The following is a 21,374-nucleotide window of genomic DNA, read 5'->3' on the forward strand; positions in this document are numbered from 1 at the left end:
GTATAAATAAATACTTTTAAAAAACCTGAAAATCTATTTTAAAAAAGAGGGGAATATTTGTCTCAACAATTATTTGTTTCCCCTCTGTTCCAGAAAGAGAACGCTCTTCGCAGAACGTTCCGCGCGAGGCCTCATTCTCGAAAAATATCCCATACTTACGATATTTTATGAATGTCACTACTTATGAATCATACTTTTTGCAAGTGTGCTATTGGTTGCAAAGTGTGATATTCATAACATATCGTATTGGATATTTTTCGAGAATTAGGCCCCAGGGAAAGCTAAAAAATGATGAAACCGACGTTCAAATTCCGAACCGTTGATCGCATGGATCTTACCTAGCGAAGGACGAGCTGGATCAAAGGCAATTTTAAGCGCCATTGTCTTCGCACGTTCACTCCAACCGAAACGGATTCAGTGTCAGCATGCGCCGATGAAAGTTAATATTGTTAATAATCACACTCTCCACCCGGCAGATCCAGCGTTGAGGTCAAGCTCTCGTCAGAATCCGGAGTGACCGGTGACAGTAGTAGCACGTGGCTCGTGGCTCGGGAAAGGCTGGGTCGGCTGAAAAAGCTCGCGCATACGCAGCAAGCGCATCACGGCTCACGTCACGTGGATTACATAGTTCGTTCCACATGCTCGGCTCTTTGCATTGGGCCAAGGAATTGCGTTGATCAATTTCCCCTGCGGGAGGTGGCGGCGCGTGTGCGTTAATAAATAAAAATTAAATAAAAATGGACAATACTGGAGTGGATAACGGGTGGATAACGAATATTAGGTGTAAATAAATATAAGAACAGACTCATTTGCATTATTAAACTTTAAATTCCATACTACTTGAATACAAAAATCTCAGTAAAAAAAAATTTATTAAATATCAAATTTAATGTATGTGAACTTTTTACGGATGCGTTAGTAACTTCGTCCAAAAAGTGTATAAAACTTCGCATTCTTCTTGCATTCGTGGTGAATACATTTTAACTCGTTGATAGGTTTCGTGGGTTTCGTGGGCTGCTCAAACTCGTTGATGGCGTTGATAAGTTTCGTCAATTCTGGCTCCAACGGTATACACAGACTCTTGGCGCCCATAGTTACCGTTCCGTCCATCGTGTTCAGTCTGTAATTAGTCATATTGAGTAAAAAAGAAAGCTGCCGTTCAGTACCGTTCTTGTATTCATACTTTTTACTTTCGTAATGTAATCTACTTTTTTAAACACAAAAATTTGTTTTGAATTGGTATTTTGGTCATTTATAAACGCATTTTTCTGAAGTAATGATAAGCAATATACAAGTGCATAAAAATATTTTTCATACATAATAAGAAGGAAATTTTACCGTGCGCTTTGTTGCTTAATGTTATCTTCACACTCCGGTTCTCCGCAGAAAGGTGACAATAATAAATTCTTTTCATCGAGCTCGAGTTTGAATTCGTCCCAGTTTTCTACTTGTTTAATATGCTCGTATAACTTGTGCCTCGCTCTATAAACAAATAGATGAAATTAAGTGACGTCAACCATATGTTATCTCATGAATGTTATTGGTTTAAAAATTTTTGAGTAACGTTTACCTCCGTAACAAGCTGTCTTGCACCTTTTTCAGCATACAAGTTACCGCTAAAATTAACTCATCTTTTTTAACAACTTCTCGCTCCGAGTTATCTCTTCGTACGAGTGTTACTTCATTCCTTTCCATATCTCTTGGACCAAATTCGATTCTTATCGGTACGCCTTTCAGCTCCCAGTGGTTGAACTTCCATCCAGGTGTTCGATTAGGTCTAAAATCATCCCGCACTCTAAATTTATTTATTTTCAGTTGCTCGACCAGACAGGTGCATTCATTTTGAAGTTCCTCTTTCTTTGACTTAGACATGCTTGCGACTATGCCGCAGGGAATCACAACGACTTGTATTGGTGCTACATTTGGGGGTAATACCAAACCTCGATCATCTCCGTGTACCTAAATAAATAATTATTCATTATAAAATACATAGCTTATGCAGCATCACATGTGTCATCTATATATAATAATGATAATAATTGTAGTAACCATTATCATGACTCCAATCGTTCGTGTAGTTAAACCCCATGAATTTTGATAGACGAACGTTTTTTCTCCATCCGCTTCTATTTGGATATTAAACATTTTCGAAAAGTTTTGTCCTAGATGGTGGCTCGTCGCTCCCTGTATCGCGCGACCGTTAGTTGAAATGAACGCCTCGACAGTAGTGGTATAATCGCTACCCGCGAACTTCTCCTTTTCAGTCTTATAACCCTTGATGACGGGCACCGCTAACAACTCCTCATAGACTCTAGCGTACATATCTAAAATGGTCAACACTTCCTCCTCCGCTTCCGTCGGCGTAGCAAACGCGGTATGACCCTCCTGCCATAAAAACTCTCTGGTGCGTAGAAACGGTTTGGGATCTTTAAATTCCCATCTCTGCAAACAAAAATAAGATAAAAATGTTTATTATTTTCGACGACAATTCGCAATAAATGTATTGAAACGACTTCCCAACGTTTTGACCTTCAGGATTGGGTCCTTCTCAAACAAAAATAAGATAATTGAAAAGGAGCGGTATTAAAGTAGAGTAAAGAAAAAAGACTGATAATACTTACCACAACGTTGCACCATTGATTGAGCTTAAGAGGTAAATCGTCGTCAGACTTCAGCCATTTGGCAAATTCCGGGTACATAATAGTCTCCGAGGTAGGCCGTACAGCTAAGGGCTCCTCCAGATCGTCTTCGTTCCATTTTGTTACCCACGCGACTTCCGGCGCAAAGTCCGTTATATGCGCCTTCTCCTTTTCTAATGCGTCACGAGTACCGAACATCGAAAAGAGGCATTGTTTAACACCGAGTTCCGTTATCTCTTTGTTGATGTACTTCCTTATCATCTTCCAGATCGAGAAACTCCATGGACGAAAAACGTGGCATCCCAACACGTCACAATATTTAATCATTTCACTCTTCGTGATAACTTGCGAATACCAATCAGAGAAGTTCTCTTCCTTCTTCGCCTCCAGTCCTAATCTCGTTCCAGTTTTGCTTGTAACTACATCCTGACTATCCGCGTTTTTCACAACTTCTTTCTCCGACGTCTTTCCGGGTTTGGGAGAATTTTGTTTTTCCTTTTTCGACGCTGCCTCCGAATTCGCAGGCTTCCAATCCTGACCAGTCGTATTTTTATAGTCACTTTTCAGGCTTAAGAGAACATTCACTTCTTGATCAATAACGCTCCTGTCGGCTTTCGAGCTTTTTAGATTTCGTACTTTGTCGCCTTGTTTCTCCATTTCTTCGGATATCTTCTTCGCTTTTGAAATTTCTTTGTTCTCTGGCTTTGTCTTACTTTTAATACTAGCAACTTCAGTGTCAGCTGATTTACAATCCTGATCAGTCCCATTTTTATAATCACGTATCAAATTTAAGAGAACTTTCACTTCTTGATCAATAATGCTTCTTAGATTTCGTACTTTGTCGCATTGCTTCTTCATCTCAAAGTAATCCGAGGTATGCGTAAAACGATCAGGCTTAATTTGCAGTAATCTTAAATCTTCCAGTATAGCATCCTCAAATTCTACGGTCTCCTTCGCTGGATTTGTGTCGTCAAATCGGATGATGAGCTGTCCTTGAAAAGTTTCGGTATAATACTGAGGGGATCTTACCACTACCTGCAGAAGATGAGTTAAAATTTTTTTAGAAGGTATAAGAGTTAAAAAATCAAAATAAATCTACTTCTCATTGTACTGCGTGACTTTACCTTGCCGATTTCTGCTCCGGGTAGATCGATAAACTTGCCCTCCTGTTTCCTTGTTTTTGTCTGCTTGGCGGCAGATTTTTCCTTCGGTTTCGAAAGTGGAGGGCAGTTCTTTGCAATCATAGATATCGCGTTGCTGACAACAGGAAGCGATTGCATATGCTTGTACCATCTAGTGACGTTACAATAATCACTTTCATGCAATTTTATATATTCATGATTATGTAAAACGGAAAACACGTGAATATCGGCCAATGTTAATCTATTGCCTACCAGCCATGTCTGTACCAGTAACACATTATTCAGATAGTTCAACACATCATTCTTTTCTTTATTTTGCAATACCATGGCACAGGAGATCCAATGGTCGATTCCAGTTCTTTTATGAGGACAGGTATCATCTAATAAAATAATAATTCAAAATTAGTCATGTAATTCATAATTCAATAGAATATCTCTCTCTCTCTCTCTCTCTCTCTCTCTCTCTCTCTCTCTCTCTCTCTCTCTCTCTGGGTTGGATTTGACATATTTAACTTTTTATTGAAAAAAAAAAAAAACTATATTTAATATTAACAATTTAGACGTGCAGATTTTTCTCTAGTTGAGCAATTACGCAAACACATTTGCAGATTATATACCGTAAAGTGCAGGATTTATGGTCCTTGCCAAGTACCGGCTGATCTCGTTATGTTCACCCAATATTTCCTCATCTTTGTCATACAAGCAAACATTCGAATCCTTATCCCAAGTTTTGTCCCATGATATTGTTATATCTTTCTTATTTTCAGATTTAATTACCTCGACCACTACCAGCACATCTGTACAAAATTTAACATTCAGATAAGTGACAAACAAAAACGGCATATTTTTACATCTTTATCATCGATATTACTTCACAGACGATACCTTGTATCTATGTGTCTACAACGATAACTAATTTGTTTAATAGAAAAGATACTCAAACAACAGCATTAGACCTATAATTTAAAACGATAATTATTACACTATTACATTGCTTTATTCCAAATTAAATTTTACGTCATTACATTATTTCATATATAAAATACTATTACATTTTATGCTAAGTTGTACTTTACGATAAATGTTATCGATATCTAAATAATTGTTAAAAAATTAGAAGTTATGACGCTCTATTTTCGATTCAACTAGTTTTACAGTAAAAGTCTGTTTGACATCTAGTTTCGACATTTCCTAAGTAATATATAAAAGTTCTTAAAAAATGGACAGTCTTGCATTATGCAGCACGTGGGTTACGAGCTGAACAAGTATGATAAAATTATCGAACGAGTTTCACTAACAATGTTCCTCAGTAAACTCGTGTATTTTCCACGTCGCACTAATATGTAACGACATGTGACGCGCTACTTGCATATGGTATTATTATCAATTATTATCGAAAGCGTCTTTATTTATCGCACGTGAAAAAACATCTGGAATAATTGCTACACGACTCCGACGTGACATGACGCAACAAACGTGAGAAATGTCGATATATGCGGCAAGAATACAGAAAGTAGAGAAGTATAAATAAGTACTTTTAAAAAACCTGAAAATCTATTTTAAAAAAGAGGGGAACATTTGTCTCAACAATTATTTGTTTCCCCTCTGTTCCAGAAAGAGAACGCTCTTCGCAGAACGTTCCGCGAGGCCTCATTCTCGAAAAATATCCCATACGATATTTTATGAATGTCACTAGTTATGAATATGTCACTACTTATGAATCATACTTTTTGCAAGTGTGCTATTGGTTGCAAAGTGTGATATTCATAACATATCGTATTGGATATTTTTCGAGAATTAGGCCCCAGGAAAAGCTAAAAAATGATGAAACGGACGTTCAGATTCCGAGCCATTGATCTCATTGATTTTACCTAGCGAAGGACGCGCTGGGTCAAGGGCAATTTTAAGCGCCATTGTCTTCGCACGTTCACTCCAACCGAAACAGATTCAGTGTCAGCATGCGCCGATGAAAGTTAATATTGTTAATAATCATACTCCACACGGCAGATTCAGCGTTGAGGTCAAGCTCTCGCCAAAATCCAGAGTAAACTGGTAAACTCGTGCACCTCGTGGTTCGTGGGTCGGGAAAGGCTGGGTCGGCTGGGAAATGGGAAAGGCTGGGAAAGGCTCGCACATGCGCAGCAAGCGCGTCCCGGCTCACGAGTCACGTCACGTGGATTACGCTGTTTCATTCCAATTTCCATGTGCGCGCTCGGCTCTTTGCATTTCAACTTCACGAACCCATTCATCTGTACATCAAGGCTCCCAAAATAGTAATTATACCATTAGTATATACCAATACCAATAGTTAAATATACCAATACATTATACCAATAGTATATATACCAACAGTATTGAAAATCTAGAACAGACGCAATGCGCGAACTATAATAGTTTACAGTATTATTTCTCAGAATTATATATATTGTCTATCTCACTTTTGAATGCTAGGTAATGATTATTATTTGTAATTTTTTATAAGGCGTATATTTCACCCATGAATGTCATGTAACCCACCCCTCTGGGATATATGGCAAAAATGCAAAGGTTTCTAAAAGTTTTTTTTATTAAATACAAAGAATGAATATTTCATATTTATATTTTGTTTATAGTAGTAGATAGTATGAAGTTTTTTATTGGTATAATTTATTTGCCTTTAAACATATATAGTAAATAGTATTCGATAAATTAAGTTTCCCTTAGCTGCGGTGTATGAAAATAAAACGTAAAACAAACGTCAGTAAAGCGTAAATTGGAAAGTAAATCGAGTGTAAGAGAAGAATAACTGAAGAGTAAGCGAAGCACGTAAGAAGCGAAAATTGAGACATTGGAGCGTAAAGAAGACGACATCCAAACGTTAAAAAAGCTCTAATCGAGTGTTGTGGAACTCATCTTCGGCAAGCGCGAAAACAACATTGTCGAATGTAAACGGAGCGTCATCGAGGTCACCGACGAACGTGAATGGAGCGTTATCGAGTGTTGTGGAACTCTTCGGCAAGCGCAAACAGAACATTGTCGAATGTAAACGGAGCGTCATCGAGGACAGTTCCGTGAAGTTGGCACCCGACTTTAACAAAATGAATTTTTAAAAAAAGGAAATTGTAGCATTTTCTTTGTAATTGTTTGTAGTAACAATAATTTTGTTTGTAGTTTTACCGATTTTACAAAAACAAAGATTTTTAAAAATCACTCTTGCCTAAAATTAAGATATTTGAAATTCGCTTGCGCCATGTGTTTTAGAATCGTTTGTAGTTATTTGTAGTAACAATAATTTCGTTTGTAGTTTTATCCATTTGGAAATAACAAAAAATTTAAAAAATCACTCTTACTCAAAATTGAGATATTTGAAATTCGCTCGCGCCATGTGTTTTAGAATCGTTTGTAGTTGTTTGTAGTAACAATAATTTCGTTTGTAGTTTTATTCATTTGGAAATAACGAAAAATTAAAAAAATCACTCTTACTCAAAATTGAGATATTTGAAATTCGTTCGCGCCATGTGTTTTAGAATCGTTTATAGTTGTTTGTAGTAACAATAATTTCGTTTGTAGTTGAATAATATAAAAGTTACAACGTATTTGCAATATACAAATAACGTATCTACAAACTACAAACGATTCTAAAACACATGGCGCGAGCGGATTTCAGATATCTCAATTTTGAGTAAGAGTGATTTTTTTAATTTTTTGTTATTTTCAAATGGATAAAACTACAAACGAAATTATTGTTACTACAGACAACTACAAACGATTCTAAAACACATGGCGCGAGCGAATTTCAAATATCTCAATTTTGAGTAAGAGTGATTTTTTAAATTTTTTGTTATTTCCAAATGGATAAAACTACAAACGAAATTATTGTTACTACAAACAACTACAAACGATTCTAAAACACATGGCGCAAGCGAATTTCAAATATCTCAATTTTAGGCAAGAGTGATTTTTAAAAATCTTTGTTTTTGCAAAATCGGTAAAACTACAAACGAAATTATTGTTACTACAAACAACTACAAAGAAAATGCTACAATTTCCTTTTTTTAAAAATTCATTTTGTTAAAGTCGGGTGCCAACTTCACGGAACTATCGAGGACACCGACGAACGTGAATGGAGCGTTAGAGGCCACGGGCGAACGCGAACGGAGCGTCGTCGAGCTCTCTGGTGAACGTGAACGAAGAGTAATGGAGGCGTTATCGAAACGTAAGAATTTTAGAATTTAAATGGATCCAGACGGTATATATTCTAGTTGAATGTCACATTAATTGCTTAATATAATTTGAGTCTAAATTAAAATAAGGGAATTAATAATTGTAAATTTTTCATTATCTCTAAGAATGTAATAAAGCTCGTATTACATATAAAAAACAGTATATGTAATATAAATATTGCAATGCATTATGCGATACAAATATTGCAGAATTAGAAAATATGTAGGTATTTCCGATTATTCCATTCATTGTCATTAATGGAGAAATTAATGATATTGAAGCAGTTAATATGACACTCTACTGATATATAAATTTTGGAATTACTTACATTTTGATAACGCCTTTTTATAAATAAAGGCAGGCAATGTTACATGAAAAAATTGTCACAGATATTAAAGAATATTTATATTTTTATATTTAAAATATTTTTCAAATTATTTTTACTTTCCATATTTGTTACAATATTTGTAAAATGTATATGGCATATAGTATGGATATCTTGGTTATATGTCTGAAAAAGAAAAAAAAAGCATTAAGACAAAAAAACAATACATTAATTTAAAAAAGTACAAACACGAGGATATATATTAGTCCAAGATCCCAGGGCTCCCAGACGTAACTTATTTTGTGAAAGACAAAATGTGGGACATTGAGTAGTGTTCATATGAACTTTGAATACCTGCGTACCTGCAAAGGTGGTTAGACGGCCGATTTACAGGTACCAGGTGAGAAAGGTAAGTAAAAATAGGACTAACTTAACTTAAATTCTGACGGCTAATTTTTATATATACTTTATAAAATATTATTACAAAATAATATTCAACACTGCCAGACACTTTCCGCCGGCCATAACTTCCGCCAGACGCTTTAAAGCTCCCTAAAATAAAAAAAATGAACTTTACTTACATTCTGACGCTTGATTTTTATATATGTTACTTAGCGGACTATTTCAAAACTATATGTGCTTAGCCAGACAAATCGTAAGGGCCAAACATCCCCCCAGACACCAAAAACATTCAGCCGTGAGTATGAGCGCGAGGGTACTATGCTCGCGTTTTAGAGCGAGTGAGATATCTATATGTGAACTAATTTACCCCTCTTAAACTCAGTCTTATAATATCTATGAAGATAAGTCAGAAAAAAACACCGTCCTTTTTTTATTACATTTTCTTCAACAAAAACACACATTTCATCAAAAACAGCTTGATGGAGTTGACGAACATCATGCCACTTTGTTTTAATTGTTTTTTCTTTGACGATGTTTTATAAGAATATTCCAATTGACAATTTTTTGTGATAATATATTTTTGTATGAATACAATTTTTAACTTTATTAATCAACTCCGCAAATGTTTCGTCTTCTTCATCTATCTTATTCAGAAAATCGTTTTTATTAGATGAATGTAATGGCAGTCTTTTTGATCTATGTTTTTTTGTCTTTTGGTTACAAAAATTACTTATATGTATAAGTATATTATATGTATAAGTATATGTATAAGTATATTTTGTAACCAAAAGACAAAAAACATAGATCAAAAAGACTGCCATTACATTCATCTAATAAAAACAATTTTCTGAATAAGATAGATGAAGAAGACGAAACATTTGCGGAGTTGATTAATAAAGTTAAAAATTGTATTCATACAAAAATATATTATCACAAAAATTGTCAATTGGAATATTCTTATAAAACATCGTCAAAGAAAAAACAATTAAAACAAAGTGGCATGATGTTCGTCAACTCCATCAAGCTGTTTTTGATGAAATGTGTGTTTTTGTTGAAGAAAATGTAATAAAAAAAGGACGGTGTTTTTTTCTGACTTATCTTCATAGATATTATAAGACTGAGTTTAAGAGGGGTAAATTAGTTCACATATAGATATCTCACTCGCTCTAAAACGCGAGCATAGTACCCTCGCGCTCATACTCACGGCTGAATGTTTTTGGTGTCTGGGGGGATGTTTGGCCCTTACGATTTGTCTGGCTAAGCACATATAGTTTTGAAATAGTCCGCTAAGTAACATATATAAAAATCAAGCGTCAGAATGTAAGTAAAGTTCATTTTTTTTATTTTAGGGAGCTTTAAAGCGTCTGGCGGAAGTTATGGCCGGCGGAAAGTGTCTGGCAGTGTTGAATATTATTTTGTAATAATATTTTATAAAATATATATAAAAATTAGCCGTCAGAATTTAAGTTAAGTTAGTCCTATTTTTACTTACCTTTCTCACCTGGTACCTGTAAATCGGCCGTCTAACCACCTTTGCAGGTACGCAGGTATTCAAAGTTCATATGAACACTACTCAATGTCCCACATTTTGTCTTTCACAAAATAAGTTACGTCTGGGAGCCCTGGGATCTTGGACTATATGCTTTATATATTATTACTTTGAACTAGAACGGCGGCATGTTGAAGTTTCGCTTTTTCTCTTTTACGTTTGATGGGCTCTGTGAAGTCAATGGAACAGTTGAAGTTGGAGCTGTAGTAGTTAAAATTGCAGATGAAACTGCTGCCTTCTTTCTAAAGATAAAGAATAAAATTTTTTATTAATTTACATCATGAAAATAAATAACTATACAATTTCCTGCAATGTAATTATAAAATAATAGATTTTTTTAAATAGTTTTAGTAAAATCTGAAAATTACAACTGACCTTTTCAATATATAATTATCATTGTTCGATTTTTTAAAGCGTTTTGCACGAGAGGTTATATTTCTTCCTCCTTCAAGATCTAACGCTCGATCTGCGAGGTAAGCCGGTAGTGATTTGACTGCTTCATCAATGTCAGCTTCATAATTGCTGTCTTTCAATCGCTGTCTATACAAATCTACAAAATAAACAAAAAACGAACAAATTAATAATTAATATAAAAAGAGACCATTGTAGTATTTTGTAACAATTGTATATTTACTTTGCGCTAGCATTAAGAATCCAAGCGGAAACTTTTTTAATCCCGGCTTTCGAGGATAAATCCTCATTAATTTAGCATCTTCACCGAAAACTCCAACAAGAAGAGCAACAGTCCAATCACCAGTCATTTTTCGCTGTTTCCATTGCTGTGAAGCCAGCTTGGGTGCAATAGAAACCACTCCCAAGATGAACCTAATAAAATAAAACAGTTTATTGAAAAATGTTTTATAAAAAGATCACAAAAAAAAAGATAAACCATTACCGTGTCTGTTTCTGAAGACATACCGCTAGTGCTGCGTTTGTCTTCTGTGTTGTAACGTACCTTTTCTGCAGAAATTTAGTCAATTTTATATATTTGCTACAAAATAAATTACTGTTAAAAAGCAATTGCCTCTATAATTAACATATTATGTACAATTAATAAGGTGTAAATAAGCAATTTGTGAATAATCTTAATTGAAATAACGGGTTATTTCCAGAAGCTGATGTAGAATTGTAAATTGCAAAAAAGGAAAACAGTTGCTTGTTTTATAAACTTCGTAAAGGTACATTTTGACGCTAACGCGCGCTCGACGCTGATGATTGATTCGAGCGTCAAATCTGCAGGTCACGTGACTACGTTTGATGCTCTATCTGTACGGCAATACCGTCAAACAGCCATGCTTGTTTGAGCGTCTGCTGCGGAGCACTGCGGAGAGTCTATGACGGCATGTATTATCCGTATTTCATTGGTTATTGACAGATGCTTTTTTCACTCGACGCGGGAATTCAAAAATCTATCACGTGACCAAATTTGACGCTCGAGTCCAGCGTCGCGAGCGTCATCGTGAAAATGTAATACATTAAAAATAATAAGTAGAATTGGTCTATAACTCAACGTACATTACCAAATGTTAAAATTTTCTTGTGTTACCAAGATTTGACTATTATTTCAATGTAAAATTAACATAACAGCTATGTTATTATTTTCGTAACATTTTCATGTGTTATATTAATGTCAACACGTGATAACTTTTAACACTTTATGTATGTCATTTAGAAACTGAATATTATTCTGAGTTATTTTAACATAATTATTTCAAAAAATCAACACGCCTTAAAGTTATTTTAACATAAACAAAAGTTAAAGTAAATTTTCAAATAATCGTAAACTTTGACATACAAAATAATCAAATTTACTACAATCAAATGTTCAAAATAACATTTCTCTGGGGATATCCTAGCTGCAGCCGTATGATTTACCGACATTATCGTTTTTCGATGGATCTTTTAATTGGCTTTACAGAAATGCAAGTTTTTGGTCTAGAATTAAAGTCCGCGATTTTATATCAAAAGCACCAAAAAATTAAAAATATTACTTATTGGGGCACATACACAGTGTCACCTGACGACAATATTTGCTTAAAACAAAAATTCTACAGTTTATACGTACATAATGTTTATCATCCACCCTTGGGAAAATATGTAGGAATAATATCGTGTAAGTAGAAGTAAAGATTCAATGCGTACAAAAAAAGATCCATCTAATAATTATTAGATGTTATATCGGCATTAAATATGTTATATCGACATTTTTTACAAGTTATTTTTACATTATACTTAAAGTTAAAAGAACAAATATAAATGTAAAATATAGTGTCAATAAATTAACATTTCTAATTTGTCAACAAGTAACACACGATGAATGAGTTAATTATTTTAACTCAAAATTTAAAGTGGACTTTCTGGGACATTTGAAAAATGTTACGATTAACATTTTATTTTTTACTGTGTGTGTGTGTGTGTGTGTGTACTGTTATATTTTTAATTTTTTTCTAATTAAGTGTGCACATAATAATAACTATAGCATATGTTTAATATTCAACAAAGATCGGAGCTGTTACATATTGAGCACTAATGTGAAATATTTATGAAAAAAGTATAAATAGAGTTAAACTTTTTTACACTATTAGTAAACAATATCGCTAAAAAATCGATCGACAAGTCTATTGAGAATAATTAACATGCATATAGGCGTATTAAATTATTTTATAAACATATTTGTTAACAAAACTTGAAGAAAGTAATGCTAGAAAGATAAGATAAAAACTATTATTAAAAGGATTATGTGTTACATGCAGATGACTTTTAATTTAGTGAAATATAAATGTTCTAATAATTCAGCAGTTATTAAAATCGTTGACTGATGAATTATAAGTAAGACAAAAGTATATATAGGTGATGCTGGAGCCGTCTGTATAACCGACAAAATTACCATTTTCTATGTTATCGACCTATATCTGGTTATACACAAGGATAGATATTAGCTATACATATATAAGCTTATTCAAATATATTAATCTTTGCCAAGACACTGTAATTATTGAATACCCGCATCACGTAACATGCACAACACACACATCGACATCATACTTTTATATTACGCTTCCAAATCTTGATTTGGGGGGTTTATCGATGTTTATGATTGTTGTGCAATTCGGCCGCGGGATGACTTGTTTTGCGCGTTCGTACCAATGACTTATCTCTTATATATTATATATATGAAAAACATTTTGTGACGAGCTGACAGCTCGAGATGCCATATTAAAAGTAGATAAGGGATATCTGTATTTCCGTAATTTTTTTTCGTTTTCTATATAAAATCGGAGTTACCCCGAATCATTAATGTATGTGTATACTGCAATTCTGGAAAAGGATTTTTAATTCTGTCAAGTTAATGACGACGCTACGTCACAGCAATTAACAAATGTCGGTAAAACAGACGGCTCCAAGCATCATGTACCTTAATTATAAAAATAAAAAAATAATAATTGCACTGCCCGACTCACCTATAATATAGATATAGATGATTCAATGAACACTCTGAATTACTTCGTCAATTATTATTTATAACCATTCTGTAACCATTCTGTAACATATTGAACACTATCTGAAGTGCTGAAATTAAACTTACCCAACACTTCCTCCATTTTCGAAATTGTATTTTCATGCGCTTGTGAAACTTGTTGTTCTATAATTTCTTGTGTTTTAAGAATTTTTTCTTCGATATTTTTGACTTTCTTGTCAATTTCCTCTTCCATTTTCTGCATTTCCTCATTCAGAAGATTTTTCAACTCTCCAAACGTAACAGACACGGTCTTACTTTCACTACGATGATTGACGGATAATTTTTCTTTATTTTGTGAGCATCTTTTAGGAGCAGATTCAGAATCTACTGTTGTCTGCTCAGATGACGAATCGATAATTTCTTGTACTGAATATTTTTTTAATATATTATTATATAGAAACTTCTCATATTCATCTGTTGCTGCTCTTTTGTTGGATTTTCTTTTTGCCTGTAAGTGCAGGAAATATACATATTAAAGAAAAGAAGCATATTAAAAATACACTGAGAAAAAAAAATCGTTGATATTCAAAGAAATATTATTTTGATTCAACTAAATGCAGCGGTCACGGGCTAGGTCAAGCTAACATTTGTTAATTCAAAAAATATTATATTTAAATAGATTCAATAGTATTATTTGTATGAAAAGAAATATTTAGTTTCCTTAATAATAATTTATTATGTTGAAATATAAATATTGTCAAGTATACAAATTCATCAATTTCATTCAATAGTAATGTGTTTGATTCAATGGTAAATTTAGTTTGTCTAACAAGATAATAAATTTGTACAAATACAGATACATTTCAGTGAATTGTATATAACGTTATATGAAATTTGTATTTTGTTAACTGTCACGAATAATGAATTAAAGGGAAGAAATATTTGTTTCACCTGAACATATAACATTTTAATCAGATTATTTTTAATATTGAAGAAGCAGTAGGGGAGACCGGGGCTAAGCCGACAACGGGGCTAACTTGACACTAGGCTTTTTGCCAATTTAAATCTATTGTAGAAACTTGCCTTTCCTACTGTAAATGCGTGCCAGTATTATGTGCCAGTATTATCAACGGACTTTGGTAACATTCTGAGTCATAGTGTAATTTTTAACGCGACATAAGCGTTTTTGATAGTAAAAAGTAATTTTTCTGATCTCTCGAAAATGTCTACTCTTTCATCGAGCTTTACTCTTGCGAATCTACCGGTAAGTAATTTTGATGGGAAATTCGATGCTTTATACGAATCCGATAATAATTTTTGCATATTTTCAAAATTTTTATATTTTTGGAGTAACAAAAGTAAAAAACGACGTTCGGGGCTAAGTCGACAGGGGCTAAGTCGACACGTTGTTTTATTAGTTCCCAATAATAAACTATGCTTGTAATGCAGTATATGGCCCATGACAAATGTGTGCGCACGTGTAATCGCGAATTTACTTGCATAAATTGTTTTTCAGACATGAGTTTAAATGAAAATAATTGAATGTTTAACAATTTTTGTTTTCATTATCTCATTAATGATTGTTTTACTTAATTCCAAATTTTTGTACTTTCTAAATACACGATAAACAAATGTATATTTAGTTTCAGACAATAAAAAATAAGTTCCAGATCAAATTGTGTCGATCAGGCAAAGTGTCGAGTTTACCCCGGCATTTTTCAATTTGAAAATTTGTCTTCGCGTCACTTTTCCTTTCCTGGCGGCAAAACAAAGCGACGTACAGCAAAACTTTCTGAATCAATTTTGTACCTGAAGAAACACTCTTTAAATATATACCATTAAATTTGCCTAAAAATTTTAATTAAATATTAAAAATTGCCTTTGAAAAAATAGTGTCGGCTTAGCCCCGGTCTCCCCTATATTTTGTTCATTGTCACAAATATTAATTTCAATGAAAGAAGCATTTATTCTTTCCAATGTGACATTTGATACATACAATCAGATATATTGTTTTTTAAATCAGGAATATATTCTAAATAAAACTGCATATATATTCGCATTGTACACGAAAAAAGATTCTTTGGATTTAATAAATTTTATTGCATCCAAACAACTAATATTTCGATCAATGATTACGATTGTTTGATTTTTCAAAGAATATAAAATTGTTTGAAACAAAAGACATATAGTCCAGTCAAATTAGACATTTGAGCTCGGAAGTGAAGCGGTATTTATGAAACCTTTTTAGGGTTGTTGGGGGGATGTAGAAGAGCTTATTTCTGAGTTGTCGGGTTAATCGGACCGATGGGTTTTTAAGGGAGGGAGGGGGAATGAAAAATTTCGTTTTTTCGCAATAACTCGGCGAATTTTGACCGTACATGATTGATTAACCTCTCATTTTGTAGCTCTTTTAAAGCCCTACAATTCATTTCGTGAAGACCCTAACTTAAAATCAATATTTGTCGAGTTCTAGCCGGTGAAAGTGGGAAAAAATGTATTTTGTCGCGGTTTTTTGCGTTTATCTCGTTTCCATTAATAGATAGAAATGTGCTGCCACTGACAAAGTTGTAGGGCTTGAAGAGACCTACAAAACGAGAGGTCAGTCGTTCAGATTCGTTAAAAATTGAGCCCAGGGAAGCCTCTGGAAGTCGCGCTTTTAACGCGTGGCCGATCGTCGCCGGCGGCGGCGCGCCGCCGCGGCGACGATCGGCCACGCAACGGTGCGTGTCGAGTCGAGTGCGCTCGACAAAAAATGTATTTTGTTGCGGTTTTTTGCGTTTAAATTCTATTTAATATCATGAAATGATACATTTATTGTGAAATAAAAGACATGAAAAAGATAATGAAAAAAGCTATCAATAAAATTAAACGGTATGAATTTTCAAGCGCTTTGGTGAAGGTTCTGTGTTTGATGTATCAATAGGAAGTTCATCGTTCTCGTTGTCAGCTTTGTCCTCTTCGCCCATGTAATGTAACGTTGGACCGTCGTCTTCGTCTGAATCGTTGCCGTCTATCACAAGAGGTCGAAGACGCTCGTGATGTTGTCTCGTGATGTTGTTCATCTGCTTTGCGATATCGAAATCAGGCTCGGTCGTTGGTTGTTCGTTGGTTTGCTCACCAATTTCGCCAAAATCAGTTTTCACATTATTCGTAAGAGGTTGCCTCAAATCGGTGTAACGCTTGTAGCAACTTCTGTGAACAATAATGTTTTGCGCGTTTTCCAACAAACGCCGATGTTCTTCGTTTTTTCTTTCTACAATTTCCCGTTTCAGAGTTTGCACACCTCTCGCTTTAACTTCGTACACGTTATCGCCGCCTAACGGCTCGTTGCATATAAAACACTCGCTCATGTTACAATTTTTCATTAACTTTATACTCAAAAAGAGAGATAAGCGAAATACGCGCCGAGTCCCGAGCGCACTCGACTCGACACGCACCGTCGCGTGGCCGATCGTCGCCGCGGCGACGATCGGCCACGCGTTAAAAGCGCGACTTCCAGAGGCTTCCCTGGGCTCAATTTTTAACGAATCTGAACGACTGACCTCTCGTTTTGTAGGTCTCTTCAAGCCCTACAACTTTGTCAGTGGCGGCACATTTCTATCTATTAATGGAAACGAGATAAACGCAAAAAACCGCGACAAAATACATTTTTTCCCACTTTCACCGGCTAGAACTCGACAAATATTGATTTTAAGTTAGGGTCTTCACGAAATGAATTGTAGGGCTTTAAAAGAGCTACAAAATGAGAGGTTAATCAATCATGTACGGTCAAAATTCGTCGAGTTATTGCAAAAAAACAAAATTTTTCATTCCCCCTCCCCCCCTTAAAAACCCATCGGTCCGATTAACCCGACAACTCAGAAAAAAGCTCTTCTACATCCCCCCAACAACCCTAAAAAGGTTTCATAAATACCGCTTCACTTCCGAGCAAAAGCCTTTTTTTTGTCTAATTTGACTGGACTAATATTCTTTATCGCTTTAATGATATTGTTTCATTTAAACAATATCAATGCTTCATAAAAAATGTCTTAAACATTTATTTATTATTTATTTATTTATATATGTAGCAGTCGGTTGACTGCCACATATATAAATAAATAAATAATTGTCATACTCGTTATTATTCATCTAAAGAAGAACAAATTGAATAAAAAATATATATAATTACATCAAGTATTCTAATTGATTTGTTCTACTGCACTATACTCTAGATTTGATCAATTATATGTTTCTGCAAAGCATATGACATGATTAAATTAATAGTTAAAGTATTTCGTTTAATCAAACTTGTAACTAAATATTATGTTCATTCAACAAAACCACTTATTAAAATGATGAAAGTAGGTTTCTCTATGGTAATATATTTACTTCAATGAAATAGCTACGTCTTTTTAAAACAACTAAATATTTCATGTATTTATGTGACAAGGATTATCCATTTCACAGAATCATTTATTTGACATAAACATAAATAATGTTTAATCAACCAAACTTACCATCTGTAGAATTTATTTCATCTGACATTGTCACTTATTTCAGTTGATTATAATTTCATTAGTACAATAAGGTTTATGATTAGTTGAATTAAATAATTTAAGTGTGTATTAATACACTGAGAAAAAAATGTTGTTAATTTGACTAAATTCGTTTAGTTGGTAGTGATTTGTTTAATGCAAATATTGATATATTTAAATCAAATATACGTGAGTAATATCAAGAAAATCTTGTCATTTGAAATAACAAAATCATTTTGTTAAATTATTTAATTCAACTAATCATAAACCTTATTGTACTAATGAAATTATAATTAATTGAAATAAGTGACAATGTTAGATGAAATAAATTCTACAGATGGTAAGTTTGGTTGATTAAACATTATTTATGTTTATGTCAAATAAATGATTCTGTGAAATGGATAATCCTTGTCACGTAAATACATGAAATATTTAGTTGTTTTAAAAAGACGTAGCTATTTCATTGTAGTAAATATATTATACCATAGAGAAACCTACTTTCATTATTTTAATAAGTGGTTTTGTTGAATGAGCGTAATATTTAGTTACAAGTTTGATTAAACGAAATACTTTAACTATTAATTTAATCATGTCATATGCTCTGCAGAAACATATAATTGATCAAATCTAGAGTATAGTATGCAGTAGAACAAATCAATTAGAATACTTGATGTAATTATATATATTTTTTATTCAATTTGTTCTTCTTTAGATGAATAATAACAAGTAACTTATTTGAACTAACAATTTTTTTATCTTTACTCTCCATTTTTATATTAGTATATGTATGTCAAATAAACAGTTTTGTGAAATGGATAATCCTTGTCATGTGACTACATAAAATATTTAGTCGCTTTAAAAAGATGTAACTATTTCATTAAAGTAAATATATTGGCATAGAGAAAACTGTTTTTATGATCTTAATAAGCGGTTTTGTTGAATGAGCTTAATATTTAGTTAAATGAAATACTTCAACCATTAATTACTTACAATGAATGTGATATAAGCGTTTTCACCGCTAAGTGGCTGCTAAACTCGTACTTCAAATTCAACCAGAGACTGTATATATAAGGCTCCACGACGAAAGCGTCTATCACTCGCAGTTGTACAATCCATCACACTGGTCACTCGAGTGATGGAGATATGACAATTATTTATTTATTTATATATGTGGCAGTCAACCGACTGCTACATACACTACCCTCCATAAGTTTGGAAACACTCTATATGACAGATGCCGTACGTGCGACTATTTACAGATAAATAGTCGCACGGCAGCGATCTGTGCATATTTTTGGTATGAATATATCGTAAGACGTTCAAATAATCATATATATTTCCACCTGGGACACTTGCAACACTTGTACATGCCGAAAATATGTCGGATGATTATTTCGCGACACCGAAGTGCTCGGAGTTGAATTTGTTGAACAGCGAATCACAAGTCACAGGTGCACCTTTGGGAAGTTCTCCAGCAAGAATGGAAACGTATCCCGACTGAACTCCAAAAGTTGATCCACCGTATGCCGAGAATATGCAAAGCAGTCATTAAAGCAAAAGATGTGGTTACTTTGAGGAATATAAAAATTAATGGAAATTCTTTATTTTAAAAGCCTGTTGGATAACATATGTATTATTATGTACTATTTTCTGTATATTGCATTTTATAGAGTGTTTCCAAACTTATGGAGGGTAGTGTATATAAATAAATAAATAATAAATAAATGTTTAAGACATTTTTTATGAAGCATTGATATTGTTTAAATGAAACAATATTATTAAAGCGATAAAGAATATATCTTTTGTTTCAAACATATATTCTTTGAAAAACAAACAATCGTAATCATTGATCGAAACATTAGTTTGTTTGGATGCAATAAAATTCATTAAATCCAAAGAATCTTTTTTCTTTGTGTACAATGCGAATATATGCAGTTTTATTTGGACTGTATTCCTGATTTAAAGAACAATATATTTGATTGTATGTATCAAATGTCACATTGGAAAGAATAAATACTTTTTTTATTGAAATTAATATTTGTGACAATGTGACAATGTTCAGGTGAAACAAATATTTCTTCCCTTTAATTCATTATTCGTGACAGATAACAAAATACAAACTTTATGCATATAACGTTATATACAATTCACTGAAATGTATCTGTATTTGTACAAATTTATTATCTTGTTAGACAAACTAAATTTGCCATTGAATCAAACACGTTACTATTGAATGAAGTTGATAAATTTGTATACTTGACAATATTTATATTTCAACGTAATAAATTACTATTAAGGAAACTAAATATTTCTTTTCATACAAATAATACTATTGAATCTATTTAAATATAATATTTTTTGATTTAATAAATGTTAGCTTGACAGCCCGTGACCGCTGCATTTAGTTAAATCAAATAATATTTCTTTGAATCAACGATTTTTTTTTCTCAGTGTACATTAGAAGTGGGCACATCCCAAACTTTCAATATTTACATTTAAAAATCTGAAAGCAATCTGACCATGTCAATATGTACTTTAAAGAAAACTTTTGAACATGTTAAGGTATTTTCTTTCATTATTTCTTTAATAACATTTATAACATCTATAAATTATAAATGTGCCCACATTTTTAAAATGCTCAAATGGTTTAAGTTTTACCGCTTTTCGTCGATGGGCTAAAATTGAGGAAGATGCTATCACTTGTTGTTTTTCATCATGGGATGTATTGTCGGGTTCATCATGAATCATATCTGCAGGCAATGCAGGCCAACTAATTCTCTTATTGGTATCGTTTAATTCTTCAACACTTCCTAGAAAATATGGATATAATCGAGACAGTATATATGTATTAACTCATAATAAGTGTTATAGAATAATTATCATTGCATTGTTTTAAAAAATAATTTATGTTAATAGTTAGTTTATAAGTCTTACCTGCAAGCCTGCCAATCCAGGCATAGTATCTTTGTTCTTTTCCTTCTTTATCGTTCGTTGCTGTTTTTACAGTATATAAAACATTGGCGTTGAAGTCTTTGTAGTCTTTGGGAAAGAACTGGTTACCATCTTTAGTTTTAATTTTACGAACTGAAACATCTTTAACATCGCCATTCTGATATTTAACCTTGGCATACCACTTTTTA

At 33.3% G+C, this 21,374-nt stretch overlaps 2 protein-coding genes across 3 annotated transcripts; both read right to left on the reverse strand.

Annotated features, from left to right (window-relative positions):
• Window positions 1–808: 808 nt before the first annotated feature.
• Window positions 809–5,882, reverse strand: LOC139817515 (uncharacterized). Of its 2 annotated transcripts, none has more exons than XM_071785663.1 (8): window positions 5,653–5,882; window positions 4,399–4,578; window positions 3,764–4,161; window positions 2,622–3,674; window positions 2,050–2,442; window positions 1,571–1,959; window positions 1,339–1,482; window positions 809–1,120 (listed from the first exon to the last, which is right to left on the reverse strand). In XM_071785663.1, exons 1-8 carry the CDS (start codon window positions 5,693–5,695, stop codon window positions 916–918), a joined length of 2,805 nt encoding a protein of 934 aa, XP_071641764.1. In that variant the 5' UTR covers window positions 5,696–5,882; the 3' UTR covers window positions 809–915. The 2 variants fall into 2 exon arrangements, with proteins under 2 accessions (XP_071641764.1, XP_071641765.1); XM_071785664.1 differs by lacking the exon at window positions 5,653–5,882 and having other exon boundaries at window positions 3,764–3,932; window positions 4,034–4,161; window positions 4,399–4,412.
• Window positions 5,883–8,374: 2,492 nt separating this feature from the next.
• Window positions 8,375–21,368, reverse strand: LOC139817516 (uncharacterized). Its single transcript, XM_071785665.1, has 8 exons — window positions 21,169–21,368; window positions 20,893–21,044; window positions 13,847–14,228; window positions 11,156–11,220; window positions 10,895–11,085; window positions 10,636–10,810; window positions 10,370–10,502; window positions 8,375–8,495 (listed from the first exon to the last, which is right to left on the reverse strand). The coding sequence occupies exons 2-5, from the start codon at window positions 20,980–20,982 to the stop codon at window positions 11,011–11,013; spliced, it is 612 nt and encodes a 203-aa protein (XP_071641766.1). The 5' UTR covers window positions 20,983–21,044; window positions 21,169–21,368; the 3' UTR covers window positions 8,375–8,495; window positions 10,370–10,502; window positions 10,636–10,810; window positions 10,895–11,010.
• Window positions 21,369–21,374: the final 6 nt, after the last annotated feature.

The sequence above is a fragment of the Temnothorax longispinosus genome, chromosome 8 (assembly GCF_030848805.1).
Source record: "Temnothorax longispinosus isolate EJ_2023e chromosome 8, Tlon_JGU_v1, whole genome shotgun sequence".
NCBI classification, from domain to species: domain Eukaryota; kingdom Metazoa; phylum Arthropoda; class Insecta; order Hymenoptera; family Formicidae; genus Temnothorax; species Temnothorax longispinosus.